This window comes from Terrapene carolina, unplaced genomic scaffold, assembly GCF_002925995.2.
Source record: "Terrapene carolina triunguis isolate 2854851 unplaced genomic scaffold, T_m_triunguis-2.0 Scaffold33723, whole genome shotgun sequence".
Taxonomy (NCBI): Eukaryota; Metazoa; Chordata; order Testudines; family Emydidae; genus Terrapene; species Terrapene triunguis.
The window spans coordinates 527,671-552,088 of NW_020698074.1; the positions used below are offsets into that span (position 1 = coordinate 527,671).

The window sequence follows — 24,418 nt, forward strand, 5'->3', positions numbered from 1 at the left end:
ATCTGTCTATTTTAAAGTAATCTTCATTCCAAAAAAGATGTCATGCATGCTTATAATGTCACTTCTGTTTTTTTGTACACTCTTGTCATGAAATAATTTAAATGCTATATTTGGCATATACAATTTCAAGCTGGAATACTTTTAGTTCTGCATATTTTGCAAAGGAAAATAAGTTTTTAGTATAAAGAAAATTTTCACACAGTAGTTCTTTGATATATGAACTGATGTAATGTTTGTAAGACAGCAGCCAAACTCCTACTAACTAGCGTCCAAGTCAAATGGTGACAAAAATCAACAATTTGCCATTTCATCAACATTGGTATATTTATGGAGTTTACATAAATGTTCTAGAGAGCGATATTGCTAAAAGAATACTGTATATGCATGACCAATCAAAATAATGCAGTAGTTTACACAAGATGCTCATCTCATACATTTATCACTTTGCTTCAGCAGAACCCACCACCATTATTGATCTCCTGGAATTCTATATTTTTCAGCACTCTTTTTGTGTGTGGGGGGTCATTCTCTCTTCCTTCCCTCTTCTGGATGTTCACTTGATCTCCCTGGGGCATCTCTTCTTCAACTTTTCCCTTTTCCACTGCTTCTTCCTCTCTTGACTTCCTCCTATGATCCTCAAGGCCTTTAGCCTTCAGGTTCAGGCCTCTGTTCTCATGTGTACCCCAAAACTCCCAAATTTCTAATCTTGCCATAGGTGGCTATTACTCTGCCTTATCCGTAAAAAGGGCAAACGTCAGGCAAACTGACAAGTTAATTTGGTGCTTTACTGTTACTTTAAATTTGTCAGGGTTTCAGTACAGTTAAGATATCACCAAGTTCTGAAGGTTTATCAAGTGTACATTAACATTTTGATAGGCATTTTTCAGTATTCTATTAGCAGCAGCCATCAGTTGTGACATTTATAGTAGAGTTGTAAAATACTGAAATGATTAACTACTTTCTGTTTTGCTGTGAAACTTTATGAGTGTTTTTGCTATCACTTAATCAATACTGATAGATGGATAGAAACTAGCATATGCTGTACATCTCAGACAAAACGAGTACCTATTACTTTCAATACACAGAATACCTACAATTCAAGATAAGCCCTAAATTATAAATAAACATGAAGTTTTAAAAATGTTTTATATTTATTTTCATATCAGCATCTGCATTGCTGTGCCCAGTTGTCTGAGATGTTTCACTTTAAGTTCGTTAATGGAGCATTAAATAAGGCACAATGGTCCACCCACTTGAGAGAGAGAGAGAGAGAGAAGGCAAACAACCAAAACTGAAAATATAACCCAAAAGTGGAGATTCAGTAAAATAAGTTAGTTAAAATTGCTGTCAGAAACCCAAAAGAATATTGTAATTGTTATGTCATCCTGATTTATGAGGCACTGATCCATATTTGCCTTGTAAAAAGTCATGTAATGTGAACAAAACATGATACTGTTTTATTACTGATAGCAATATATTCTTTACCTTTATTTTACTACATATTAATGACCATATAAAAAGAATTAAATCTGTAGAGCCCTAATTTCCAACCAGTCATTTATCTATGAGAATAAAGGAAGACACACACAATCCATTATCACTCAAAAACATATACCCTAGAAAGCATCTGAAGTATATACTTGGGGTTGCTAATCAGCCTCACTTTGTACAATTTAACTGTAATATTTCTTGCATCAGATAAACTCAATATATTCCTGATTGAGAATCACTTTTCATTTTACCTTTGCAACAAATACTACGAGCTTACAAGAATATTTCAGAATGTTGAACACTCTAAATGTTGAATAAATTTCTATTTAGGTATAATAAAGTATTATTTACTTTATCTCAATTATCCTGTATCAGTAAAAGAAAAAGTGAACTTGTTTCAATTAATTAATTAATTGGGTCAAAACTCCACAGTTTCCTTACATTCTATCAATTAACTCAATCAGTGAAAATTAAGAACACATACTTATGCCTCACCACCTGTTTGCAAAGAGCTCCTAAATAACTCAGATGACCACCTCTCACAATTCAATGCTTATAATACACCTTTATGGCAAATACTTTAAGTGTGCAAATGAATACTTACTAATATAATTTACAGAAATTGTTCTGTAGTATTAATCTACAATATTTCAATGTGCTGACTACAAGTAAACAAAGGAATATCAACAGAAAAAAAAAACAAAAAACATACCTTGCTATGAGGGTCAGCAAACATCCTTGTGAAGATTTCACACAATCTTTTCAATTCAACGCGACTGTTAAAATGACGTAACAATTAATTAGTCAACTATGGGCTACTGTAAGGAATTATTTTAACAGGTCACAGACTGGATACTTCAAGTCCAAAGTTCAGGTTAAGAGGTTCTGAAAAACACCTTTTCAATAGAAATATTTTCATTTTTGTTTAAAATCTAATTTGAAGTTTAACTTCAATTTAAACATTCTTATGCACTATTTGCAACCCAAATAACATAACAATGATACTAGTACAGAACAACCAGTGAAACTGACTACAAGCCAAAGTGAAAGTGGTAGCTATTAAACGTCTCAAATAAAATTAATTTTAAAATTTTCAGTTTTAATAATCTAATGTTAATACAGATAAAATTTATTTTTAAATATGACTTAATCCAATAATGTCCCTTTATAGTAACACTTACTAAACGTTATAGAACCAAAACATTGTTTACATTTCCACTTATAACTGAAATATGAAACAGGATATATTTAGAGACATTCTTAGTCTTTAGGGATATGTCTACAAAGCAGCTAAGAAGGTGCTTCCCAATGCAGGTAGACAGACATGAGCTAGTTCTGCTTGAGCTAGCATGCTAAAAATAGCAGTGTAGCCATGAAAGCAATTGGTGGAGGCTCAGGCTATCCATTCTACATACCCAGAGGGACAGGCGGGATTGTACTGTACTCAAGCGGCGAGTCCAAGCCACTGCCTGGCCCGCTGTGGCCACACTCCTATTTTTAGTGCACTAGCTTGAGCAGAGCTAGCATATGTCTGTCTACCTGTGCTGGGAAGCACCCTCTCAGCAGATGTGTAGATATACCCCAGGAGTATCAAATAGTTTCTGTTGAACACAGGATTGCACCTCCAGTTGACACCAATTAGGACTCCACAGATTAGGAATTTTTCTGTCTTGAGGAGCTCTTGGTTTAAATTTTGTCTCTAATGCTATTAAATAAGGACTTCTATCACTGTTTATTATTTCTTTAATTTCACCAATAATTTCAACACTGTACAAGGTTCCCAGATAAAAATTATGTTAAACTAGAACATATATCAGTAACTTAAAGATAAAAATATTACAGGGATGTTGTAATTATCCCCCAAATAAGCATTACAAACCCAGGGAATTAAGAGTTAAGGGTAAATTTAAAAGAAATTCAAACATGTTAAGGTATGGGAATGCTGTTAAGTAAACAAAAAAATCTTAACTTTGCTTTGTAAAGATATCATTGTGATGACTAACAATTGTGAATAGTGCACTACAGTCCCAGATTAAACTAAACTGATTTTTAAAGACCTCTGATAATTTTTTAAAAATGCTTCCCTCAGAGTGTCATTACAAGGAAGAGATAAGGTTGTTTGGGTGCCTTAACTGTGTATTTACATATTTTAACATGTTTGGATTTCTTTTAAATTTAATCTTAAATCTGAATTTCTTAAGTTTCTACTGCTTGTTTTTTGGGATACTTATATGTAATGTTTTTACTTACATTACTAACATGCAGTCAAACTTAACTACAGTTTAATCTAAGTTCTTATCTATGATTCACTTTTAAAAATTTTTAAAATTTTTATATTTGCACACTAAACAAAAAATCCCATGAGTAGTGTTAATCATGTTGATCTGAAGATCTGCAGCATAACCCCAAGATCTGTATTTTATTTCAGCTTTTCGGCCCAGATTAACCAGCATACTCTGTGCATCCGAAGAAGTCTCTATGCATCCGAAGAAGCGAGGTTTTTACTCACGAAAGGTTATGCCCAAATAAATCTGTTAGTCTTTAAGGTGCCACCGGACTCCTTGTTGTTTTTGTAGATACAGACTAACACGGCTACCCCCTGATACTTGACAGCATGCTCTGGATGCTTTACTCACTTTGGAGGAGCACAAAACAGACAGAACATACATACTCGCTTTTCCATCCCTCCTGCCCCGTCCCCGTTTTCCCCTTTCTCCTAGGCTCCAGATTCCCATGCACATCACCCCTCAATACTTCCCCTCCTGCTCTCCTTGTTGAGTAAATCTGGTACAAGGGTATTTTTAAAAAAATATATTTTTTAAGACTGTCACTTTTGCCATTATTTTTAATAATTGAGCATTTCTTCTTTAACAGGAGCTAAAGAATAGTGTTCTTCTACAAATAATTTCGTCAAGATATGCCCTTTTCAAAATGGCTCCCATCTTCTCTTGTCCTCAATGAAACAAAGGCCACAGTTGTCCTAAGCTGCCCTTTCAAAGTAACCACTAGCTCCCTGAAAATAGCATAGTGTAGGCCTAGCTTGACATAAGTAACTTGCCTCATTTCTTAGTGGACATGATTGGGAAGATGAATGAAAAGTTAAGTTGTAAACAGGGGCTTGACAAGCAGTATGCTGGAGTCAGGATGTCTGTACTAGCTAAAATAAGCAGCAACATCCTAATGCTAGCGACAATGGACAAGATAAACCTGGAATGTGAAGATCATGTTCTGCATGAAAAGCACATGGACAAAACATGCTGCACAGCGATTGGTTCCTGCAAAATAACCAAGCCAATCCAAAAATGTGTGATGTAATGTATAGCAAATGCAATGTAACGTGTAAATGTATATAAAAGAAGAGGTTTTCTGTGTAACTCTGGATGCATGGTACGCCCTAAATCTAACCCCTACGCTTGATTCTGATCAACTCAGCATAGCTTTGCTGTATGCCAAATACAGGAACCCGAGTAATGAAATCTGGAGTCAAACTGAATGATTTGGATCCCAGAGAACTGGATGAAGTGTTCTCCCAGAACTGGACAAGGTGTTCTGGATAAGCTAAGTGAAAACACTTTCAGAGGGAATCCCAACACATAGGAATCCTCACTCTTCTATGAAGGTAGCTTGGCTTAAAACTCCCCATTCTGAGCAATGGGAGACGGTGGTTATTTCCAGAATTTCAACTCTTGATAGTTTAAGAGTATTGGGATGAGGGACAAGGATCTCTGGTACTTATTGTAGAGGTAAAAGTGTTTAAGCATGTTTCCTTCCTGGTTTGAGGCCAGTTTTTGCAGTTTCTTCTGAGTCTGCAAGTACCTTGTCCTCCTTCTTGCTAAAAGAATTTGTCACTGGTGAATTTTACACAGTTCACAGTGTTTGATCTGTGTGAATCTAATATCCAGATCTACAGTCACAGGTTCCTCCAGATACGTCAATGAAAGACATGGACCTTGCTCTGGGCATCCACAGATGTGTATGCCAGGATAGTAGCAGCTAAGGAAATCTTACTTTGGATAAAGTCTACAATTTCAGCAAGTAAAATCTTTAGGTTTTTAAGCTATGTTTCTGAAAAATTGTCCCAAGAAAGCAGGAAATGAGATACTATTTTTTACATGGTCATAAGTGATGCACTTAATCTTATAAATATAATACATACCAAGAAACTGATTATCATCATTTTTGTGCATTTACAGGATAATGCAAAGAGATCTCACAGAAACACTGCAATCTGCATTATTTATTCAGAAGAATATACTACTTTGCTTATTTCAGTATTTTGAAACTCCAATTCTACCTGTAATACAATGAAGGCTACATCTACACATATAAAGCTACTGGGAAAATGAGCCTCAGCTGAAAAACAGTGCCTCCTCCCCCTCAAGGAAAACTGTTCTTGTGTAAGAGACATTTTCTTACCTTAAAGTCCTCTGATTTTTTAATAAATTCTGTAGACCTAGAAGACCTTCTTTTCTTTCTGACCAGTTGGAGCTAGCACAGCGATTGAGGACCTCTGCCACATCTTCTGTCTGCCGCATATATGTAGGTATGCTGCCATTGCGAGAGCTGTACGATCTTTCTGAACAGGCACTGGATGCATCACTGTTGGCATCATCATCAGAGTACATTCCATACGACTCGTACCTCCTTCGTACAGGCTTTTTCTATCACATACAGACTCCCAGATTAGCAATGATCACAAAGAGTTGTCAAACTTTGTATTTGCACATATCTATACAAAGGCTAGCACCTTCACTGATCACCTGCATTGACATTATGGCTCCAATTCCATTGTTCAACAAGTCATGCAACATTAATATCTTAAAGCCAGATTGATTATATAGAATTCGAAAAGTAAAAATGAAGCATATAGCACGACAGGTTATCCATCTAATCAATTTTCTTCTGCATAAGTTTTACTTGTGAAAAATACAAATATTTATCATAATAGAGGGAGAACAGAGCTACTGAAATTTAGTCATTTCACTCAACCTTACACAACCTCAAACTAACAATATCAAGTTTAAAATGACATTTTCTATTACTTCTTTATATTTAGTTTTGTACAATCTTAGTACATACTATATTAAAATGTCAAACTATCAGAAGTAAGGGGAAAACAGTGATTTCTATACCTTAGTCCGTATGTCTCCTAAGAGCTGATAGCAGTAAATTATTAAAGAGAAATAGAGAAATTGAGAACATTGAGGATAATTGCCATGTACTAGTACTATAACTAATTTTCATTATGGTATCACCTGTCTCTAGAAACAAAAGAATTTTTTTTTTTTTTTTTTTTTTTTTTTTACTATATTAAGACAATGGCTATTAGCATGCAACTTTATTTATTCTTTGCCCTCACGATCTCAGATATAAAATATGTAACATTGCCATATCATGCATTACCAATAAGAAATTTTACTGTCTATACTTTTCCAGAAAAATACATCATAAAGTAATTTATTAGGTCTTCACAAACTAAGATAAGACACAAACTTCCCAGTTTAAAACTTTCTGGCTCTCTTACACAATGGCAATTCAACTTGAGGACCCTGTTATGTACAGTCAACTATCTCAGCACCAACCAAACAAATGTTCTTGGTTTTGGAATTTTTTGTCAAAATGTTTTTCCCCTTTTTCTACTGTGGAAGTTTTCTGACAGCTTTGCTCTCAGCATCTGGAACCTTCCACCCAATTCTGGAATTACAAAGAGTCCCTATAGAAGCAAATTACTAGAATTCCGTATAAGAATTAATTTTAAAATACAAAAAACAAAAACAAAAAACAACCAACATCCTCTCCCGCCTCAAAAAATAACCAAAAACATGAAACCCAAACAGGCCAAAGGATTGAGAAAAAACAGACTTATCACCCTAGAGGGAAAAAAACCACATCGCTGCAAAAGAAACCCCCTATCCAAACTCTGAATCAGAGGTGTGTAGTGAGAATCCTGTTTGATATAGTCAAAGAAGCAGAAGTATAAGTGAATACTTTCCCCTTCATTAACATTACAATTTGCACAGAATTCTTACTCTTCAATGCTGAATAACTTGAGGGATGCTCTTAAAACAAACAGCACTGCAACAGTGTAACAAGTAGGCCTATGCTTAACCGTATGTGGAATTCTTTCACGACCTTCAGAAGGAATCCAGAATGTGCTCATAGCACCACATTATCAATGTAAAACCTGATTTAAAGTGGATCAGTCAGAGCTTGAAGCTCTATGAATTGAGCTCTTTGCTACCAGGAAAATGAACATTCATATAAGAAATGTTAATTGGTAGAATCTGAATAGCTTGAAAGGAGCATTCATCAGTTTTGGGCAGACCACATCAATACCACAACAGAAGGGGGGGGGCTTATTAATTAACGAGTTATTTCTAACACGTAAAGAGCCACGTGAATCAGGTGACCAAGCCCTGCAGAGACACTTCTTTAAATTCAGCTGATCCATGATATCCCAAAACAGTCGCCAAATAAACAGGAATAGAATAAATCTTTAATCCTTGATTCGCAATTAAATGGTAGTGTAGCAGTTTTGTGGGGCGGGGGGGGGGGGAAGGGAGAGAGAGAATTAGGTCCATTTACATTACAAATATTTTATATTTACAAATAGATGTCATGATACTGGAGTTCTATCTTTTCAAGAGCCTGGACAGGGATAGACTCCTGTACTGCATCAGAGCAAAATAAACTCAGAGCCAGATTCTCATCCAAATGGATAGTCACTACCAATCAGAGCAAGACTAGGGACCACCCATGCCAGGGGCTTTGCTACAAGAGGTTATGGTGGACAGATGTACAGATGACATTTCCTTCTCCAGTGGGTGGAGAGGCATTCCTTATTAGTGTGATCTTCCAGTATCAGAAGCACAAAACTGATAGTTTCTCATTCAGGTAAGCAGCCTTCTAAAACCTCAGTGAGTGAAACAGCAGAAGACAAAACTGAGGAAGAGACATTCGTAAACCTGACTCCCTCGAAGACACCACCCTCCCATCACACACACAGACAAACTGAATCTTAGGCTTGGTCCACACTTACCCCCCAAGTCGAAGTAAGGTACGCAAATTCAGCTATGTGAATAACGTAGCTGAATTCGACATACCTTACTTCGAACTTACCGCGGTTCAGACGCGGTCCACACGCGGCAGGCAGGCTCCCCGTCGACTCCGCGGTACTCCTCTCGTTGAGCTGGAGTACCGCAGTCGACGGGGATCACTTCCTGGTTCGATTTATCGCGTCCAGACCAGACGCGATAAATCGAACTCGGAACTTCGATCCCCAGCCGCCGAACTAGCGTGGCAGTGTAGACCAGCCCTTAATTGTTCTTTTCCATGAAGCTGACAGAAAGTTCCTCACTATCAGAGGTACTGGACAGTTTCTGAGTGCAGGTAGCCAGGATTTACCAAACTGTCAGTCACACTCTGAACAGTTTTGCTTGACAGGATTTCAGCAATGGAGGAAGGGGAGAACATTTTCTTGACTTTTATCTCAGCCAAGGTACAGGTATAGGAGTTTTAAAAAGCTATGATACAATTACTCTGACTCAGAGTGGTTTCTGCCAATGACACGCTAACCTATGTCCTCCAAACATTTAATCTATAAAGCACATTGACCTATGAAAGAAATGGACAGGAAAGAAACAAAGCAAGGAGTCACTTAACTGATGACTTTATGAATATAAGTAGCGTACTACAGGACAACATGCTAAATACCAACTTATGACAAAACACAGAAGACCTCCATTGATTTCAGGATATTAGGTTAATCTGAATTTGAATATTTGCTAATGTGAAATTAAGGCTAACAAAATACAGAAACAACAACAAAAAAGTAAAATATGCCTAGACCTGGCTTGATTTAATAGAGGAAGACAGTAAAGAAAATCCCTTCAAAATATTAAATCAACATTTTAATTTTGGGTGGTTAAAAATATCAAAGAAAGGTAAATAAATGGAACTGGTTGGAAATTCACTAAGGAACTTCTATCAGAAAGCATCAATTAGTTGAAATTGAGACATCTGTGGGACTGTGTCCATTTTGATAACATTCTAATGGAAATCAGGCACGTTTCCAATGGAAACCAACCTTGCTGTTTTTCTGCCAGCTTGTCTGCTGGCCTCCTTGGCAGCCCAGCTGGAGATAATTGTGGAGCCCAGACTTCCAAGCTCCTGGTTCCCAAGCTCCAAGTCTTGCAGCTCTTTGGCAGCTCCCAGGTAGCTTGCCTAATGGGGCACTGCAGAGCCGGGGCCTCTTGAGGAAGTGAGCTGTCAGTTCCCTGTCTGACCAGTTCAACACCTGGCCGGCTCCCCACAAAATATTTTAATTTTTTTTACCCAATTCTGCTATAGAATGGAATTTTTTTTCAAAATCTAGAATTTTTCATGGAACAAAAATCTCAATGCTGTTTAGCTCCAGTAAACAGGTTCTTCATTTTTTGTATAACATGCAAAATACATTTAGATACTAGAAAGTATAGGATAAATATGATGTTACCAAGTTTATATGCATATATATTTATTTTCCTGTTGTGTTGTGCTGATTTACAAGGTAAACAGGTGTCCTATTATCCATGTTTTAATCGTTTTAAAGTTGTGATATCAATTTGACAGTCATTATCATGGCAAATCCCAAAAGGATCTCCTTGCAGACTGAGTACCATCTGGACTGATGAACTTGACAATAGCTGGGAAATAAAACTACAGCCAAGTCTGTCTCTGAATTACAAGTCTGCCTTTTGTTCTACAGAGGTGCAATGGCAGAGCAACTTAACTTTCAACATTTGTTTTTATTTTTTAAGTTTCAATAGTTAACATAATTCTGAGCCAAAACATAGAAAATGGAAACCAGACCCAAAGAATCTACAATCTTGAGAAGATATTGGAACAGTTTCTGATTTTGGACACATCATTAATTTGCTTGTTCAGAGCTTTAGTTTTTATTCAAAGGGGAAAAAATTTCAATCACTCGTCTTGTATTACACTAGTTGTTCATGCTATCATTTAATCAAAATTCCACCTCAATGAGCTAGCTCAGGTAAACAAATGTAATTTCAAACCTAAGGAACTAAACTGTTTCACAGTTCAGAATGCCTATAAATACATATATGTAGATATATATAATATACAATTTAAGTGATCACACAATTCAAAGTTTTTAGTCTGCTTAAAATGATAAATGGAGGATTCTTACCAATGCATCTGCTACTGCTTCTTCTACATCAGAACCTGTGTTCAGAACTCTCATAGCACTAACTGATGATGACAATCTACTTGACTGACTGATCCCAAACCCTGTACCTGTCATAACAGAATAAGAAAATAATAAACATTTAAATCAGAATTGGAAAATAGAATTTTAGTCACTTAAAAAAACCCAACCAGAAGTATAGTAATTGGCAAGTGCTCTGCTCTACTTAATTTCATTTAACTGAAAAGTTAAAAAAAGAATTGATGTGGCAATTATCTGATTTGTATTTTTGCAGCAAAAGAATGGGAAAAATAACAAACATTAATCAATGATTAAATAGAATGTCTGATAAATATTTGTACTATGAAAGAAAGGAATCAAGAGGATCAACTGAGGCGTTTGCACTACAGAGCTACTTTTCTTTTGAAGAGCACCTGTTAAAATATATTAATCATTTTGGGTTTTTTTAATTATTTTTTAAAATAAAAAGCAAAATATGAGGAGGGCTACCAAGAGCGCTATGTTAGAGAACTACATGCATAAAAAGTGCTACAAATACCAAATAATGAGGAACTAAAATAAAGTACATCTGCCAGTAAAAATAACTGTAAATACATTGGGGGGGGGGGGAGGGTTGACCTTGGGAAAGAAAAGCTTGCAATGTGTACACATCAACCTTGATTATCCAAAACACAGAACTCAAATTAATGTAAATAATAGTTTTTAAAAATGGATTGTAAGGAAAACCAAGTGGGAAAAAGTATCCAGGATGACTGCACAGATGACAGCAAAGTGTACTCATCCTTCACCTGTAGCCCCATATACTTCTGGGGTGTAGAGGGCACCAGTAGATCTGGAGTGATGCCTGGAAGCTGCAATAACAGGATCATATAAACCCTATCTATTATCATGGAAGCAAGGTACAGTGATAACTGTATAGATAAAGAGAATACTTTTTAGGAAACAGATGTAGCATTATTGCATGAAACAGAACAAATTAACAGAGAAAACATGAAAAAGTTTCAGAAAACAAGTCCCTCAACTACATAACAAGTGGGTTATTGTACAGCAATTCATGCTGCAGAAAATTAAAAGCAAATATTCCCTTTTTTAATTCAAAGCAAAACACATATATACACCCCTAATGAGCCTTTCAAAACAGCCCACTGAGTCTGTATCTTAACTGCAAAGTTAACTTGACTTGTCTACACTGGAGGGCCTAGCTTGAATGACAGCAGCCACAATGCAAAATAATACTTGAGCTGCACAGAATAATTAGATTACTGCACAGAGTTACTGTATTAGCAGCTGACAAGTTGTGCTAACTTGAGCTGTAGCCTATACCCTTGAAAGGCTAGCTAATTCAAGCTAAAAGTACCACTAGGCTCAAATTAATGTTTTTTGTGCCTGGATAAAAAAAAATGATTTAAAAAGGGGTTTTTTTTAATACATTATTTTTTAAAAGTAAATGAAAAGTTATGTATTAAAAATAAACCTGTTTTATTTTCAAATTTAATTTTAAAACTCTATTAAGGCCTAAATTTACAATTATTCTACTTAAATAAATAAAATATATGTTACATCAATTAGCTTCTTCAAATTTTAATGAGATTAAAGAGTGCTGCTTTTTAAATTATATTTAGAATCAGGTGAAAATATCTTTAATTTCTGAAGTCAACTCAAGTTTTATAAATATGTCACAATGTCAGGTACTGCATTAAGGATCTGTATTATTTTCAGTCTTTACAATGGAGTGTATATTGGAACAGGATGAACCTCTCTAATCCGGCACTCCCTGGTCCGGCAACATCTGTGGTCCGGCATAGGTGCTGACTCCCTGAGTGCTCCGGGGCTAGAGCACCCATGTGGAAAAATTAGTGGGTTCAGAGCATTCACCAGCACCAAGCTCCCCACTCCCTCCCCTGCCTCTCACATGCTGGTGGCCTCACGCTTGCCAACTCCTCCTCCTCCCTCCCAGCGCTTCCGGAGCATCGCGAACAGCTGATTCACAACGTTCAAGCTCCAGGAAGGAGGACGATGAACTGGGGCTGGGGGATGGGACCCCAGGCGAGGAGCTAGCAGCTGGGGGCCGGCAGCCGGGACCCCAGGTGGCAGCGGGACCATGCTGGTGGGGGGGGGGCATGCTGGCCCACTGCCTGTGGGTGCTGCAGCACCCCCTACATACGTGCCTATGGAGACCCCCTGGCACTCTGCATTGACCTCCCGTGGTTCAGCAAATTCTCTGGTTCGGCACCGGTCAGGTCCCGAGGGTGCCGGACTAGAGAGGTACAACCTGTATTTACATTTTTCCAAATGTAAGTACTTTCAGTTACTGGTGTGCAGAGAAACTTGTGCCTAGTTCTAGTTTCAGTTTAGCTAGCAGGTACAGTGAGAATATTTTCTTCATTTGGACTAGTTCATTCAAAGCTGAGAAACTGATTGGGAGTTGAAAAAGCAGGAAAGCTTGTTTTCCTCTTCCAATCTATCAATAAAAACACGTGGGAGAGGATGAGATCTACTAATACTAAACATTTGAAGGACATGGGGCCAGACTGTCAAAGGTATTTAGGTTTCAATTCCTACGTGAGTTGAACCTACCCTACTTAACTGCTTTTGAAAATCTCACTAGGCACCTTTCTGCATCTTTAGGTGCCTAAATACCTTTGAAAATCTGTCGCCATGTCCTTCTAGTTTTTAGGATTAACTTCCCTTGGAAATGAAACTTAAATACCTTCAAAAATCTGGCTCATGGTGACCAGAAACAATCCATCAGTTGACTAACTACAGTTAATACTTCCTTTCTTTAACTAATCAGTTTTAAATGCAAAATATGTTTTGATAAACGTACTTGTTTTTCTTATGTATCAACATATTTAAGGTAGTTTTATTTAACTAACAATTTAAAAATGCTGGTTTTGTACTATTTAAATTTAATTCACATTTCCATCCAAATATATCTTGACACCAACCCTGAGTAAAAAATTGTAATCTACTAGAAAAGAATTGTATCATTCACCATTTTCTAATTGTAAAAATTAAGAATCTGAACAAATGTATGATAAACTATATAACTGATTAAATACATGTGTATAGATCTTGTACATCCTCCTGATTAGTAAGAAGTATGTCCAAATTTACTGTAAAGGCTATATTTGGTTGCAAATCAGCATGTTTTAATGGTTATACAAACCAATGAGAATGAACCTGTCTTTAAGAAAATAACTGAAGTACAAATGCAAAACAAGATTGAAATTAGTTATTAAATCAAGATTTCCTGCTTGCTGATTTAAATAATGAATAAAATCTGTGATTTAAATCAATCAGTCCTGGTATGGACAGGACTCGAGTTACTGGTAACATTCCACTTATAACCTGAGTTGACTTTACAGTGAAGTCAAGCCCACTTAGTATGCAATAGATGACATTTTTTCATTGTAATTTTTGTAATCCACTAAGCAATGTTTAATATATTTTGCATCAATATAAATATGCTTACGTTATTTAACTATGAAGTATGTTTTTTTCTCCCCCACTAACTATATTATTGGATGCTTGGTTCTTTGGCAATCATGCGCCAGCATACTCGACTAGACACTCAGCAGTATAAAAGACAACACAAAATCAATGGCAGCGACACATGCTATCTGCAGGGCTTTGAACACATGCTATAGTGGGACCAATTTCTCTATAATCTTCCACTGAAAATTCACTCAAGATATGAATTAAGAGCTCATAATATCTCTAGGAATACTATTTAAAGCAACCTCTCCCCCCACAATTACATAAAACAAGCAAGCCAAAATATGCTAATACATGGCTATAACATATTATAACAGGTAAAGTTGACTTTATTCCACAATCTCTTCTTCAAGAGTGCTCTTTGTGCTCCTGATATTATAATGGACCATCTCTAATTATTTAATTTGGTTATTATTCTACCAAATTTTTAAAGATTTGTTATAATGAAAAATGTTGAAAAGGACTAAGAAATAATGTACTTTCTGGTCAAAGGAAGTTAGAAAGTAATCTTGAAAAATATAAATCTTTAAAATTAACTGTATATCATAAATCAATATTCAGTTGCATATAAATCACTTGTTTCTCAGAGCAGTGAATTAAAATAGGTGCCCTCCTGCCACTTCTTTGATATCAGCATCTGTAATCCCTGTGATGTGGGATTACAAAAAGGTTTATACACCACACATAGAAATGGCATAAACTTGGGACATTATGCAAACAAAATATTCTTTTTTGGGAGCCATTAACAACAGTCTACAGTTGTAAAAGGGTTATATGTAAAATTGTCACATACATTATATAAAAGAAAACTAACAACTGAGACAGCTGATTTACTTAGTCTACATTCCATTGGAATCAGTGGAAAATTCGAGAGAGTATGGTCTGCAGAATTATTTAAAGAAATAAATTTGACAATAGACTAATTATATGGAATAGGACAAACTGGTTTAACTAATCACTAGGGAAATTTGAAAACAAAGAAATCAGGAAATAGAAAGGTAAGAAGTCCTGTGATATTTATTTCAGGAACATACATTTTTACTAAATCTTGATTTCCATAGGGGTTATTTTACATTCTTGATACAAGCAACAGATACAACCTACTCGTGGTATTTGGCATCTGAACACAGAGGTTAAAAACTTGATTAACAACAACAAAAATAACATTTCAAGTAACAGCTGTCCCAGTAACCTAATGTCTAACAACAACATTATGAAGTTATTTTAATAACGGTGTTTTAAAAATATGGAGCATTTGGCTTGGCATAACACGTCAATCATATACAACATGCAAGCAATTAAACTGTTCAAATTCAAGCTGCAGAGTAGCAAAAGAAGCACAGAAGTATCTGAAAACACACTGCTTTTTGAAAACAAATACATAGTACACCACAGAACCTATAAGAGCTGACTAGTGGATCTTATATAACGTGCTCTTTCATTAGGTTTCCTGATTAAATAGCATCTGGTTAAATTAGCATTAGATACTAAGACAGCTTCCATTTATTTACCCAACTCTTTGCCAGTAAAAATAAGGCTGAAAGGTGCAAACTGCCTTAACAGCCCAAAATAAGGATCAGACTTTCAGATGCTAATTAGGAATATACTGTGGTGCCTCACTTTGAGGTTGAAAATAGAGTAAATATCTTAATATTTTGGGAGTGAGATGAGGAGTTGGAAGCAAGGTATCTTTGCTGTAGACTATACTGAACTGGGAAGAAATAAAAAAGGCACTAAAAATCTATTATAAATTCATACAAAGTAGGTAAATTTCAAATAGAACCTTCAAGTGATACATTTTCTACCTTACAGAAGGAGCCCTAAACCAACTAAAATTATCTTTTCAAGACAAGTCTGCTACCTAAATCATAGGCAACTTTCAACCAGATAAAATGATTTATGATTAGAAGCTACTGATTTTTTTAAAGCCAACTATGTGGTTCCTGTACTTCCGTTTGAGTTTTGTAAATACTTGTCAGTTTGATACTTGCAAATATTTTAAGTGTCAGGCCAGTAAATTGCAGCATTGCATGTGAAAGCTGTGTCATTGTTGACAGTAGCTCTAGGAAAGAAGTCTGAAGTATCTGTGGTTGTGCAAATCTGAAATGTAAAGAAGTTGCCAACCTCCTCTCCCCCATATAGCGACCTATGTTAATTGTGTGTTATCCTGTTTTTGAGACACTGAAAGTAGGTTTCAAAACTGGATTTAGGTTCACCCACTCTGACAAGGGCCCTTACTATTTGCTTCCATTTATTTCCAAAAAAATGTAGACTATTCTTACAGTGCAAGTCTGCTTTGAAAAATGACTGCATGAAACTGGCATCTTCTAACTCAATGGATCTGCTACTAATCTGCACTGAGATTCATACTGACTTACTTCAGTGACAAAAATAGAATTAAAATTTGTTTTTTTACTTCTATTTACACTCTCACTAGCGTGACAATATAACAATATTTTTTCTTTTCTATCAATAGAATTGTTTAGTAACTGCACTATAATTCCTATTATTCCTGCAATATAAAACCAGTTATCAATCCGATCTATCTGATCCAGGGAACAGGAAGAAAAACCCAGGTTTTGAGCTCGAGCAAACCTAGTCACAGTTAGTTTTTTATTTATATGCATTTCATATTGAAATCAAGACAAAAACATGTAATCTTACAACACCATTTTTACAGTCACTTTTCTGAGCAGAACTGCCCTTTTTAAAGCCTCAATCTAGGAACTGTGTGGTGAGGTTATCTTCCCAGGTTCTTGGTGTAAAGGATAAGACTAATACCAGTGTGGCATTTACTTTTTTAACGTGCATTTCATTCACACGTTGATCAATACTCCAGCAAAGTAAATGGCAAATGAGTTCAAAGAAAATAATGGTTACCTACTATAAGCTAAATGAAGAAGGCATGGGTTCATTAGATGCAGATAATGAAAGGCATAAATAGGCACAACGAAGGTCTCCAAGTACTTACCAAGGGGTGGAAAAGAGCGGACAGGGCTTGTGTCCCTGCTACTTTCACGGCTGGCCTCCCGACTGCACCCCTGACTCACACTAGGTCGAGGAATGCGGCTGCCTCGTGCTAGTATGATTCAGTGTACAGACAAACAGCAGCACAGAAAGGGAGAAGACACAAGAAAAGTTGTAGTTTTAATGTAATTTTGTTTGTGCAATAAATCAGATCAATTATGTATTTCTAAGAACAGACGTTGCCTCTATTCATGTAGCATTACAGTATTATCTTCTTTCTGACATTTTATGAATTTGACGAATTGCACTAAATGCTGCCAGTTCAGATGAAAGTATCTTCGCCACAACATAAACTAACGTGAATTTGGAACCTCTCTAAAGAAAGTTGAAAAAATGCTTGAAAAGGATGGTAACTTTTTTCAGATTATAGTTGAAACATTAATCAGTACAGCCTGTGAAGAGCATACAAACAGAGTAGTTCATTCAATAACTTACTCAGTTTAGTTCCAGCTAATCTTTCTTTTCTAATGTGGAAATAAATGCTGCTTTTGCTACACTAGTGTACAGTACAACAATCTATTTAAAAAGGGGGGGAATAATTCAGTTTAAGGTAAAGGTAAGGTAAAACTAAATAAAAATACTATAGAAAACCAGCTTACGGATAGCAGTAACCTCAGTTTTATTTATTGACATATTTCAAGAGAGTATAGATAATTGAGTTATACCATGAGGCTGTACTTGGGGGAAATATGAAGCATAATACATTCATTTTTACACTACACTACACTACACTACACTACACTACACACACACACACACACAATAAAACAAGTATTTCAAGGACGCTAATTGTCTTGATGTCTTCTTCCCAGTTTTCAGTGTTTCTAGGCTGCCATAAAGATTTTGAGGGTTCCCAACAACGTTGGATTTTTATAGGGGCTCCTATTCACTTGCTCCTTCCACACTTCCTTTTCTTTGCTTAAGAGTAAGCATGGAGCATAGATCAGTGCATTCAGAGAACAGCAAACTTCATAGTCCCACCTTAAATTTGAAACTGTTGCAAATCATAGGCCTCCCTTGGGAGTTGGCTTTGCGGGTCCCCAGTCAGATTTTAGAGTTTCAATTATATGTTTTCCAGCCCCACCATCTGTAACTAGGCACCAAATGCATAAAGTAACACCATCTGTAAAGAAACCTAAAAAGGTTACTTGATAGTTCTTACCTACTGACAATCTAGAAGGACTTGCTTCTCTACTGCATCCTTGGCTTCGTGGGATCTTGCTCCGTTTTTGTGCTGTTGCTGGATTGACTAATATTCTCTGAACCCCTGTGTTCATAGTTGAAAGTGCAGTTGTAGTCAAAACTCTTCCAGGAGATCCAGATCGACTACCAGCTGAAGGCAAAATAAGTAAAAATAAATAACTTCAGATAAATAGCGAGGATAAAAAAACAGAAAAACAACATGTTTGACTGAAATGGTTTGAAAAAAATAGTTTGGAAGAACTTACAAGATAAAATGTAAAATTTGAGAAAAATCTGTAAGATCTACATCTAGTTTTAAAAATAAAGCACCTCTCACAAGGTATAGGTATAAAAATATCCCTGCAAGTCTGAAAACTCTTATCATGGTATTTAGGACTATATGAGCACCATAGCAAGCAATTGTAACCGCACACCAAAAATATTATTCCTTTCACTAGTATTTACAAAAGCATCCAATATTCCCGAATGTGAAGATGGAGAGGTTACTTACCTTACAGCAATTTGAGTTCAAGAGGTTTTGTCCCTATGGGTGCTCCACCATAGGATGTATGCAAGCCCATGCATCCTCGATTGGAGACTGCAACGTAGTGTCTGTGAGCCCATGCCTGTACAAAGCAGTTCCTCCTGCTCTGAAAGAGTGCATCTTGAGAGATGTCAGCCGGTCACCACTCAGTTCCTTCTTGACAGCGAAGCTGAATTCCACAGCAGAGGGGAATGAGGGTGGGAGGTGGAGCACATTTAAGGACAAAACATCCCAAAGAACTCAAGTTACTGTAAGGAAGTAACCTTTCCTTCTTCTTCGAGTATATGTCCCTATGGGTGCTCCGTTGTAGGAGACACCCAAGCAGAAGCTCAGTGAGGAGGTAAGTCCAGGACACACACAAAAACCACATCACCAAATGAGTTATCTCGGGAAGCAGATAAAATGAAGCAATGTTTGGCAAAGGCATGCACAGAAGACCAAATAGGAGTCCTGCAGATTTCTGCTCTGGCAACATCCTTCAGTGAAGTTACAGATCTGGACTGAGCACTAATGGAATGTGCTGTTACTCTGTGAACACCAGCATTTTCAGAGCAGGTCAAGATGCATTCAAAACCCACTTAGTTTGTGTGGAAATCGGTTGACCCTTCATCCTATCTGCAATTGATACAAATAGTCTGAGAGATGCCAAGAATGGTTTAGATAGAAAGCAAGGGCCCTCCTGACATTCAGTGGACAAAGGTTTATTCTCTGGCGGCACAAGGTTTGGGCAGAAAACTGGTAGGTGAATTTCCTGGTTAATCTCATATTCCAAGGGAGGAATATAACATCTGGGAGGAAGCAAGGATAGGGATGTAATATAATCTTGTCTTTGTAGAAGGTGGTACATGCTGGGTCCACCATGAGATCTTCCCACTCCCCCATTCACCTTGCTGAGGTGAAGGCAATTAGGTACAAAATTTTGGGGAGAGAGAGCAGGTTGCCATTGGTTTGAAGGGGGATTTTTTTTTAGGGCATTCAAAATCAGTTGAAGTCCCACTGGGGAGCCAGCTGTCGAATGGCAGAAGCAAGTTGTATATGCCCTGAAGAAATCTGATTGCTGTAGGGTGTGGCAAAGACTGAGAAGCCCCGGATAGATGAGTGGAAGGCTGTGATGGTGACAGATGCACTCTGATAGAGCTAATTGAGAAACCCTATGTGTCTAATTCAAATAGGTAGCCCAGGATGTTAGAAAGCAGAACTTCCTAGCCTTTAGAAGATGTGAGGGAGCACAATGATTGGAAGTGCTTGCACCTTTGCAAGTTTTATGAGTACTAGGCTTTCTACTAGATAAGAAAACTGACTGAACTCTAGCCAAAAAGGTCAATTCCATGCTTGAGAGTCACCGAGCAGCCAGGTTCTCAGATTCAGAGAGAAGGGGATGGGATCGATGAATACCTGTGCCAATAGGTCTTTTGTAATAGGAAATCTGAGGGGTGTTACCTTCCCCAAGAGGTGGATGAGGTTTGAGTACCACACCTGTCTCAGCCAAGCAGGTGATACGAGGCTAGCTCATGCTCCTTCTCAGTGCAGCTTGAGAAGAGTCTTGAGGATTAATGGTATAGCTAGGTAAGCACAAAGAGGGTACAAGGCCATGTTGTTATCAGGGCATTCCCCAGAGAGTCATAGGCCTGGTCTACACTTACCCCCCCAATTTGAACTAAGGTACGCAACTTCAGCTACGTGAATAATGTAGCTGAAGTCGAAGTACCTTAGTTCGAACTTACCTCGTTCCACACGCGGCAGGCAGGCTCCCCCGTCGACGCCGCGGTACTCCTCTCATATAGCTGGAGTACCGCAGTCGACGGCGATCACTTCCTGGTTCGACTTATCGCGTCCAGACAAGACGCGATAAGTCGAACCCAGAACTTCGATTCCCAGCCGCCGAACTAGCGGCTGGGTGTAGACATACCCATAGCTGTAACATCCATTGCAATAGAACAGGAAACATTTCATTTTGTTCAGGGTAGCAAAGAGGTCTACCCCGGTATACCTCAGGTCTGGCAGATCCTGTGGAAGACAGAGTCCTTGAATTCCCATTCATGATCTCGCCAGAAGTGCCTGCTCAAGGAGTCTGCGATTGTATTGTGGAGATCTGGTAAACAGGCTGCCGATATTTCTATCTGATGAGAGAGAGACCAGATTCCAGCCTTAATAACTATGCACATAAGGACTGGGGTCTTGCTCTGCCCTGGCAATTGACTTAATACATTGCTACCCTATTGTTCAGCATTACTCTGAGTGACTTTGTATGGTGTGAGAGAAGTGTTGGCAAGCATATCAATCTGTTTTTAACTCCAGACACTGGTTTGGAGCACTGATTTCTGTGCTAAGTCTCCCTGTAGATGAGCTCCCATCCCAGAGATGCGTCTATTGTGAGGGTCTTCAAAGGTGCTGGATACAAGAATGGAGTTCCAATACAGACCTTCCATGTGTCCTTCCATCATGTAAGACAGTCCAAAACCTTCTAAGGCATTGTGATATCTTAGGAAAGGCTATGTCAGTTTGGAATATACACTGTCCTTATCCACGTATAGAAGCAACCTGAGGTGCATCCTCACATGGGGTGTCACATACCTGGAGGCTGACATGTGGCCTAAGACCTACAGACAAATTCTCACTGTTTGTGGGCTGCACTGCAATGTTGAGCTTTGGTTGGATAGGGTGAAGAATCTCTCCTCAGTAGGTAGGCTCTTGCTGTTGTGAAGTCCAGAGTAACTCCTATAAAGTCTCCTCTCTGTACTGCAGATAGTGCGTATTTTTTGTGGTTGATGCAGAGTCCCAAAGATGGGAATAGTGTTTAATGGTCTGGACACTGCTGCCTGGACCTCTGTCCACCAACTCTTGGACTTCCTCTAGTGGGATTTGAAGTGAATCCACTAGCCTTTTCATGAGATCCTGGAAAGCTAAAATCATCAGCATAGGAGAGCAGTGGTGGCAATAGCACCTCATCTGGAGATGAAGAGGACTTCAGAGATGAAGGTGAGATCTCAGCCTGAGACTCTTGCTCCTCCTGTACATGGTTTTATCGTCCAGGGCTGTAAACAAGTCAACAACTGTGATTGAGGCAGTCTGCAACATAGAACCTAATGTACTGGGACTTGGAGGGGGAGAAGCATACACCTCCAGCGCTAGGGCAAGCTCTATTAACAGGAGCTTAAGTCTAGTCTTAGTCTAGTCTTCCTGTTCTCTTGGATCTGCCTTTGAAATCCAGACAGACCTTGCATTTAGAAGGGTTGTGACTTGTGAGAGTCCCCCCAAACACCGCAGGCAGCTGGAGTGTCCATCAATATGGGGAAAGTGCTTGTGGCAAGTCTCAACCCCTGGTTCCAACACAGAACAAAAGATCAAAGAAGAAGAAGGGAAGAAATTCTCCTGCCCCCAACCAACATAACAGTTGCTATGCAAAATAAAGGTAACAATGAAAATAGATAAACTAAAAGAAATTACTAAAACAAATAAATGAAGTAAAGAATTCACAAAGTGAAGGTGGGAAGCTGAATACATCAGACTCTTTCGAGCCGCAAGTGGTTGAAAAGGAACTTTGTGATGGCAGGCTTGCAACTCCTTATGTTCCCTGTTCAAAGCACAAGGCACCTCTCTGTGTATGCCCACGGACACTTCACAGTCTTCGATTGAGAGCGCACAGGCATATGCACATCCTATGGTGGGGCACCCATAGGGAATATATAGTAGAACAACAACTGTGTGTTCATTTTTAAAATTATATGGGACTGTTGGTCACATATTGCAATTTGTGAACCACCAGTCGTTAAACCAAATAGATAATTTTCTTCTGTAACATCCCTGGACTGATCACCTTGATTTTCATAACACAACAAATAACTATCGTATTTTCTAAACATGTAAAAGATGAAGTAGGCCCTGGTATTTCTTCAAATCCTACTCTCTTGGAGCCCAATCCTCTAACACTGACTGTAGACAATGGAAAGACTCCCACTGACTTCCATGGAAGTTATTCTAAAAATTCAATTAAGAAAGCTTTTTTAAAACTACAATTTTCAACCTTTGGAACACATTATGAAAAAACACACCTGATCAAGATGTTAAAATTCTTTGTTGAAGTATCTTAGCAAATTTTATTCATAAAAAATATACAATTTATTAGAAATTTGATCTTCAATTTTAGCACATTGCATCCATTGGAAGAAATTGGTCACTTTTACCTAGACTATCTTCATCCTTTGAAGTTTCAGCTGTGGATATCTTACATTTTAATACCTAACAAATGGTCCATTCATATCCCTTACCGATACTCTAATTAAAACTCTATTTTATAGCAATAATCAGTTTAATTATATGTCATTGTTGCCAAATGCAGAATAAAAACAATTTCACCTAAAAATCTTAATTAAAAAGCAAAGCTATTTTTAACCAAAATCAGCTCAGTGAAATGAAGCCTATAATAATTTTCCTAGCCCCATTTAAAAGAAAGAAACAGTGTAAGCATAGCAACGCTGTAAGATGTCTATCAGCTTAAGTAAGTTTCATAGTACTCTTACATTACAAGAACTACCAGTGTCAACCAAAAAGCAAAGATGCTGTAACAATAAAAAGTCCACAGGCATATTTTCGGACCACAAGATCATTAAAGCTTGATAGAAAAGAAATGACTGAAAAAATGTGTGTGGGGGGGTGGGGAGGGGGTCCGCGCAGAGGGAGGCGGGAAACTGAAAACAATGCGCCATGCATAGACTATATGATTTGTTGGTTGAATTGAGACTTGAAATGATTATTTAGCAAGATGCCCTTTTCTATCTATGGGCCTATTCAGCAAAAATGAGACATGCAATATTGTGCAGCACGGAAGTCATGAACCTAGTTTCTGTTACGGAGATGAAAAGCAGACATTTCTACTAGTTTTATGTAGTTTTGTGAGAATTAAGAGCTCATGCAGACCTTCTGCATATCATTCAGCCCATCCCAATTAATTCAGAAAGACCTGGCAGAATATAGAATAACTGTCCTCTGTACTAGAGAATTTCCAGCAGATTCCCTGAAGAAGCTTGCAAAACCTGATAATCCTTTACCCTTCCCCTTCGCTAAATGCAAAAAGTGTGCTTGATCAATATAAAGTTATATACATCACTCTGCTACTTCTAGATGTTTGTTACATCTGGTTGACCGCTACTGTGGGGTACACTGGACTCGCTGAACTGTTCACCTTACACACAGTAGCATGAGCAGTTGCAGGTCTAAACAATCAGTGCTATTTTGATAGTGGAAGAAAAAAAATTACAAAGATGATACTCCACAATTACAAAGAAGAAATGTTTTTCCTTCTAAGAATTACATTAAATTAAATTGTTGTAGGACCATGGAAAGTGAGCTGGAATTTCTGCTGAATAGGGTCCTATGTTAGGGATATGTAGACAAATGATCAAACAACAATGCACACACAAATTTTAAGAGTCTTACCACCAATGGGGTTAGCAGACTGTGATCCTGAA

General features: G+C 37.6%; 1 protein-coding gene across 1 annotated transcript in view; it reads right to left on the bottom strand.

The window, feature by feature from the left end:
• Positions 1 to 24,418, bottom strand: part of LOC112110664 (CLIP-associating protein 2) — a 271,547-nt gene that overhangs the window by 56,215 nt on the left and 190,914 nt on the right. Inside the window, exons 22-27 of the mRNA XM_029914219.1 lie at positions 18,387 to 18,557; positions 17,169 to 17,276; positions 11,488 to 11,550; positions 10,682 to 10,788; positions 5,908 to 6,152; positions 2,204 to 2,267 (exon numbers count right to left, since the gene is read on the bottom strand). Coding sequence (XP_029770079.1) covers positions 2,204 to 2,267; positions 5,908 to 6,152; positions 10,682 to 10,788; positions 11,488 to 11,550; positions 17,169 to 17,276; positions 18,387 to 18,557 — 758 coding nt within the window. The remainder of the gene's footprint in view (positions 1 to 2,203; positions 2,268 to 5,907; positions 6,153 to 10,681; positions 10,789 to 11,487; positions 11,551 to 17,168; positions 17,277 to 18,386; positions 18,558 to 24,418) is intronic.